Source organism: Halichoerus grypus, chromosome 9 (assembly GCF_964656455.1).
Source record: "Halichoerus grypus chromosome 9, mHalGry1.hap1.1, whole genome shotgun sequence".
Lineage (NCBI taxonomy): Eukaryota > Metazoa > Chordata > Mammalia > Carnivora > Phocidae > Halichoerus > Halichoerus grypus.
The window spans coordinates 33,274,115-33,280,114 of NC_135720.1; the positions used below are offsets into that span (position 1 = coordinate 33,274,115).

A 6,000-nucleotide genomic window follows, 5' to 3' on the forward strand; every position below is an offset into this window, starting at 1 on the left:
ATATATATGTATATATATACATATATATATCCATCCCATTTCTCTGTTGAGATGCCCCACAGTGATGATACATGGAATTCACTGGACTTACCATGTTCCCCACCATCCTAGATTAGTGGTCCACTGAAGGTTGCCTAATAAGAGAGCTGCCATGACTTTATGAGAATGTGCATTCCAGTTTTCTGATAACTACTTTTGGACCTAATCTTTGGGCAACTGATGATCTACCAAAATGTTCAAGAAACGATGAGACCCAGTGGGTAGTATGTAACTGTTCTTTACAGAGTTTTAGGGAAAGTGATGATTACTTTGATTCCTACCAGTATGAGTTATGATAAATTGTCTTATAATGCCACTCTGTCAAAAAAAAGTGAGGAGAAAGGCAAGGGAAACAAAGGCAAAAATTAACTATTGGGACTTCCTTTTGCACAGCAAAGGAAATAGTCGACAAAACCAAAAGACAACTGACAGAATGGGAAAAGATCTTTCAAATGACATATCAGATAAAGGGCTAATATCCAAAATCTGTAAAGAGCTTATCTAACTCAACACCCAAAGAACAAATGATCCAATCAAGAAATGGGCAGAAGACATGAACAGACCTTTCTCCAAAGAAGACATCCAAATGGCCAATAGACACATGAAAAAATGTTCAACATCACTCGACATCAGGGAAATACAAATCAAAACCACAATGAAATACCACCTCACACTAGTCAGAATGGCTAAAATGAAGAAGTCAGGAAACGACAGATGTTGGCAAGGATGTGGAGAAAGGGGAACCCTCCTACACTGTTGGTGGGAATGCAAACTAGTGCAGCCACTCTGGAAAACAGTATGGAGGTTCCTCAAAAAGTTAAAAATAGAGTTACCCTATGATCCAGCAACTGTACTACTGGGTATTTACCCCAAAGATACAAATGTAGTGATCCAAAGGGGCACCTGCACCCTAATGTTTATAGCAGTAATGTCCACAATAGCCAAACTATGGAAAGAGCCCAGATGTCCATCGATGGATGAATGGATAAAGAAGATGTGGTATATACATACAATGGAATATTACGCAGCCATTAAAAAAATGAAATCTTGCCATTTGCAACAACATGGATGGAACTAGAGGGTATTACGCTAAGCAAAATAAGTCAATCAGTGAAAGACAATTATATGATCTCACTGATGTGGAATTTAAGAAACAAAACAGGATCATTGGGGAAGAGAGGAAAAAATAAAACAAGATGAAAACAGAGGGAGACAAACCATAAGAGACTCTTAATTATAGGAAACAAACTGAGGGTTGCTGGAGGGGAGGGAGGTGGGGGATGGGGTAACTGGGTGATGGACATTAAGGAGGGCATGTGATGTAATGAGCACTGGGTATAAGACTGAATCACAGACCTGTACCACTGAAACCAGTAATACATTATGTGTTAATTAATTGAATTTAAATTTTAAAAACGTTTAATTAAAAAAAAAAAGTGGGGAGGCTGCAGTGGTGGTGGAATTCACAGAGGGGGAGAATTTGGGCAGTGCCAGGAAAAGGTGGTTTTGAGTAAGGGGTTCCCATACATGTAAACTGGTTTTGCTTTTACTTTGTAGTCAGATCTCCTACATTTGTTTCTCACAACTTAGTTTTGTCTCTAAAGCTCTCCTCTTTCCCTTTAGAATGCTATGGTTAGGTATTTTTAAAGGTTTGCTTCCTAAAATCTGTTTTCTTATTTTGCTCCTTGTTGCACACCGCCTAAAGAAATACAAGGTCCTAGAATCTTAGCTGGTAACCAAATAGCCAAAATATGCATATATATATATTGGAACCCTCGTTTAGTTGAGTCTGTATGCAAAGTTTTATTTCTATGGGTATAGAAGTTTGCTATGTCCACTATTTATCTTATTTATCCTATTCATTTCAGGCTTTCATTCTTTTTTCCTCCTCTGTCTTTAAGTCTTTACTTCTCCACTAAAGCTACTCATATATATTTTAAACTAGCATTCATGATACTTTATGCGGAAAACCCAAAAGACTCCACCCCCAAATCACTAGAACTCATACAGCAATTCAGTAATGTGGCAGGATACAAAATCAGTGCACAGAAATCAGTTGCTTTCCTATACACTAACAATGTAACTGTAGAAAGAGGAATTAAGGAATCGATTCCATTTACAATTGCACCAAAAATCTAAGATATCTTGGAATAAACCTAACCAAAGAGGTAACAGATCTACACTCTAGAAACTACAGAACACTTATGAAAGAAATTGAAGAAGACACAAAAAGATGGAAAAACATTCCATGCTCATGGATCAGAAGAATAAACATTGTTAAAATGTCTATGCTGCCCAGAACAATCTATACTTTCAACGCCATCTCGATCAAAATACCAATGGCATTTTTCAAAGTGCTGGAACAAACAATCCTAAAATTTGTATGGAACCAGAAAAGACCCCGAATCACCAAGGAAACGTTGAAAAAGAAAAACAAAGCTGGGGGCATCACGTTGCTTGATTTCAAGCTATATTACAAAGCTGTGATCACCAAGACAGCATAGTACTGGCACAAAAACAGACAGATCAATGGAACAGAATAGAGAGCCCATACATGGACCCTCAACTCTATGGTCAACTAATCTTCAACAAAGCAGGAAAAAATATGCAATGGAAAAAAGACAGTCTTTTCAATAAATGGTGCTGGGAAAATTGGACAGCTATATACAGAAGAATGAAACTCAACCATTTTCTTACACCAACACAAAGATAAACTCTAAATGGATGAAAGACCTCAACGTTGAGACAGGAATCCATCAAAATCCTAGAGGAGAACATAGGCAGTAACCTCTTTGACATTGGCCACAGCAACTTCTTTCAAGACATGTCTCCAAAGGCAAGGTAAACAAAAGCGAAAATGAACTTTTGGGACTTCATCAAGATAAAAAGCTTTTGCACAGCAAAGGAAACAGTCAACAAAACGAAGAGGCAAGCCACAGAATGGGAGAAGATATTTGCAAATGACACTACAGATAAAGGGCTGGTATCCAAGATCTATAAAGAACTTCTCAAACTCAACACCCAAAAAACATATAATCAAGTCAAAAAATGGGCAGAAGACATGAACAGACACTTCTCCAAAGAAGATCTATGAATGGCTAACAGACACATGCAAAAATGTTCATCATCATTAGCCATCAGAGAAATTCAAATCAAAACCACATTGAGATACAACCTTACACCAGTTAGAATGGCAAAAATTGACAAGGCAAGAAACAACAAATGTTGGAGAGGATGTGGAGAAAGGGGAACCCTCTTACACTGTTGGTGGGAATGCAAGTTGGTACAGCCTCTTTGGAAAACAGTGTGGAGGTTCCTCAAAAAGTTAAAAATAGAGCTACCCTATGACCCAGCAATTGCACTCCTGGGTATTTACCCCAAAGATACAGACGTAGTGAAAAGAAGGGCCACATGAACCCCAATGTTCATAGTAGCAATGCCCACAATAGCCAAATTGTGGAAGGAGCCGAGATGCCCTTCAACAGATGAATGGATAAAGAAGATGTGGTCCATATATACAATGGAATATTACGCAGCCATCAGAAAGGATGAACACCCACCATTTGCATTGACATGGATGGAACTGGAGGGGATTATGCTAAGTGAAATAAGTCAAGCAGAGAAAGACAGTTATCATATGGTTTCACTTATATATGGAACATAAGGAATAGCATCGAGGACATTAGGAGAAGGAAGGGAAAAATGAAGGGGAGAAAATCAGAGGGGGAGATGAACCATGAGAGACTATGGACTATGGGAAACAAACAGGGTTTCAGAGGGGAGGGGGGTGGGAGGATGGGTTAGCCCGGTGATGGGTATTAAGGAGGGCACATATTGCATGGAGCACTGGGTGTTATACACAAACACAAACAATGAAATCATGGAACACTACATCAAAAACTAATGACTACTGTATGGTGACTAATATAAAAAAAAATAGATAAAAATAGGAAAAAAACCAGAATAAATAAACAAACAAACTAGCATTCAAAGCTTAATAGAAACCTAAAGAGTTATTTACTCCCTTACATTTTATACATTAGCTTTTCTTGCGGTCTTTTTCTTCTTTTTCCTAGATGTTCAGAGAATTCCAACTTCTTACAAGAACAGATATTTATAAGAAAACAAAGCACATTCTGGAATCCTATTCAGAAAATATACTGACTTCTTTTTCAGTGGTGGACAATCCAATCAATATCGCATTGCAAGAAAAAATGAAACAGCACACAGATGAAGACATGTTGAAACGTTAGTAAACCTGGGGGTGGGGCAATCTGGTCTTAGTTATCTGTATAAATCGGGATAATTAGAAAAGCTCTGTTTTGGAAATAAGTAATTCAGTGAAACAACATGCAGGATGAAAAAATGTTCTCAAATAGGACGAGTTGAGGTATAGAATTAAAAGTACACTTGATACTGTAAAATTATATTTAGGGAACTAGTTACCTATTAATGTCATAATACAAATCACAAGGTAAAGCATGCTAAAATCTTCCTGGCTGATGGACAGAGAGTACAGGACTCTTATCTTCTCCTGGCCATGACCTGGAGGGCAGAACATGAGATCTGGATGTTTGGTTAAACGGTTGTGAAACAGTGATGCAAGAAGACTGGTTTATTCTCTATAGATGCAAATGATTAAAAAAAAAAAACAACCCACATTTTAAGACTGGCTTTTGCTAATAGTTGGCAAAATCTTATTTTTCCTTGGACTTTAAGCATGTTGTTTTGGCAGATATGAAGATGACAGCCACATGTTTGCTCCTACCAGATGTTTTTGGGGATGATCCCAGCCTTTTTGTCATTGTGAATGAGAAGGTATGCAGTATGTCAGTGACCACTGGGTTTGACATTGAGTTTGACATTCACATATTCATAGAATTTATTTGAAAACAGGGCGGTGGTCTCTTTTGAAGAATGGTTTTGTCATATTTATAAATATGCTGCACTACACCAAGCTCATTTACTGTAGTACCACGGTTAAATTGAGGCAGCTTATATTATTTAGCTATTATCCACATCACAGAGTGGTGACTCTATTATCTATTGTTTCAGGTGCAAGTTTCCACACCCGTGTTAGAAGTCAAGAATCCTTTCAACGTCGATGTCTGCGAATTTTCTTTGTATTTAGAAAAAGAGAAGCTCACAAGGGTAGACGACTGTGTTACGGCCTTGGCTGCTCTCATAGCTGCCTTCCATGTATTTGGAGTTGAGTGTCCAAGAAGACTGTCCCAAACCCTCAACTTCCTAGAGACGCTGATTTTTGATATGCACAGTCCCTATTTTCCTTCTATGAAAGAAAAGTTAAAGGAAGTAGGATTTCAACACCCAGTTACTTAGTAGCATGCCAAATATTGCATCAGAACTGATGATCTCTGGGACAGCTAAAATTTTATTAAAAAAACTGTTTTGACTTAGCATTGTAGTAGAGGTAGGTATTAGAAAATCATCTTGTCTCAAAGATGCAAATGAATTTCAGTATCTTCTATCTTTATGCTTAGATACTGAAAATTCTTTGTGAAATTCTGTAATAAAATACTATGTTAAAGAGCTGTTTGAGTTCTAAGAAATTCAATGGTCCAAGCTACACTTTTTTTTTTTTTTTAAAGATTTATTTATTTTGAGAGAGAGAGAGAGGAGAGAGAGCATGTGCACAAGCGGGAGGGGCAGAGGGAGAAGGAAAGAGAATCTCAAGCAGACCCTGAGCTGAGCGTGGAGCCCAGTGCAGGACTTGATCTCATCATCCTGAGATCCCGACTTGAGCTGAAACCAAGAGTTGGGCACTTAACTGACTGTGTCACCCAGGCGCCCCCCAAGCTTCAATTTCAAGGGTGCTTTAGTTTTTGAAAGACCTTACACTTCAGATACACTCAAATCCTTTGATTAGGGTATCACACACCTTGCACTTGGCCCAATATGCCCACCCTCGTTAAGACTTAATGCCCAGGAGCTGTACATTTG

The 6,000-nt window shown here is 38.1% G+C and overlaps 1 protein-coding gene across 3 annotated transcripts in view; it reads left to right on the top strand.

Moving 5' to 3' along the window:
• The window catches only part of SAMD3 (sterile alpha motif domain containing 3), a 52,916-nt gene extending 47,254 nt beyond the window's left edge, over positions 1–5,662 (top strand). For all 3 annotated transcript variants that reach the window (XM_078054745.1, XM_036120846.2, XM_078054746.1), the window contains exons 9-11: positions 4,116–4,287; positions 4,775–4,857; positions 5,095–5,662. In XM_078054745.1, coding sequence (XP_077910871.1) covers positions 4,116–4,287; positions 4,775–4,857; positions 5,095–5,379 — 540 coding nt within the window. In that variant the 3' untranslated portion in view covers positions 5,380–5,662. The remainder of the gene's footprint in view (positions 1–4,115; positions 4,288–4,774; positions 4,858–5,094) is intronic.
• Positions 5,663–6,000: the final 338 nt, after the last annotated feature.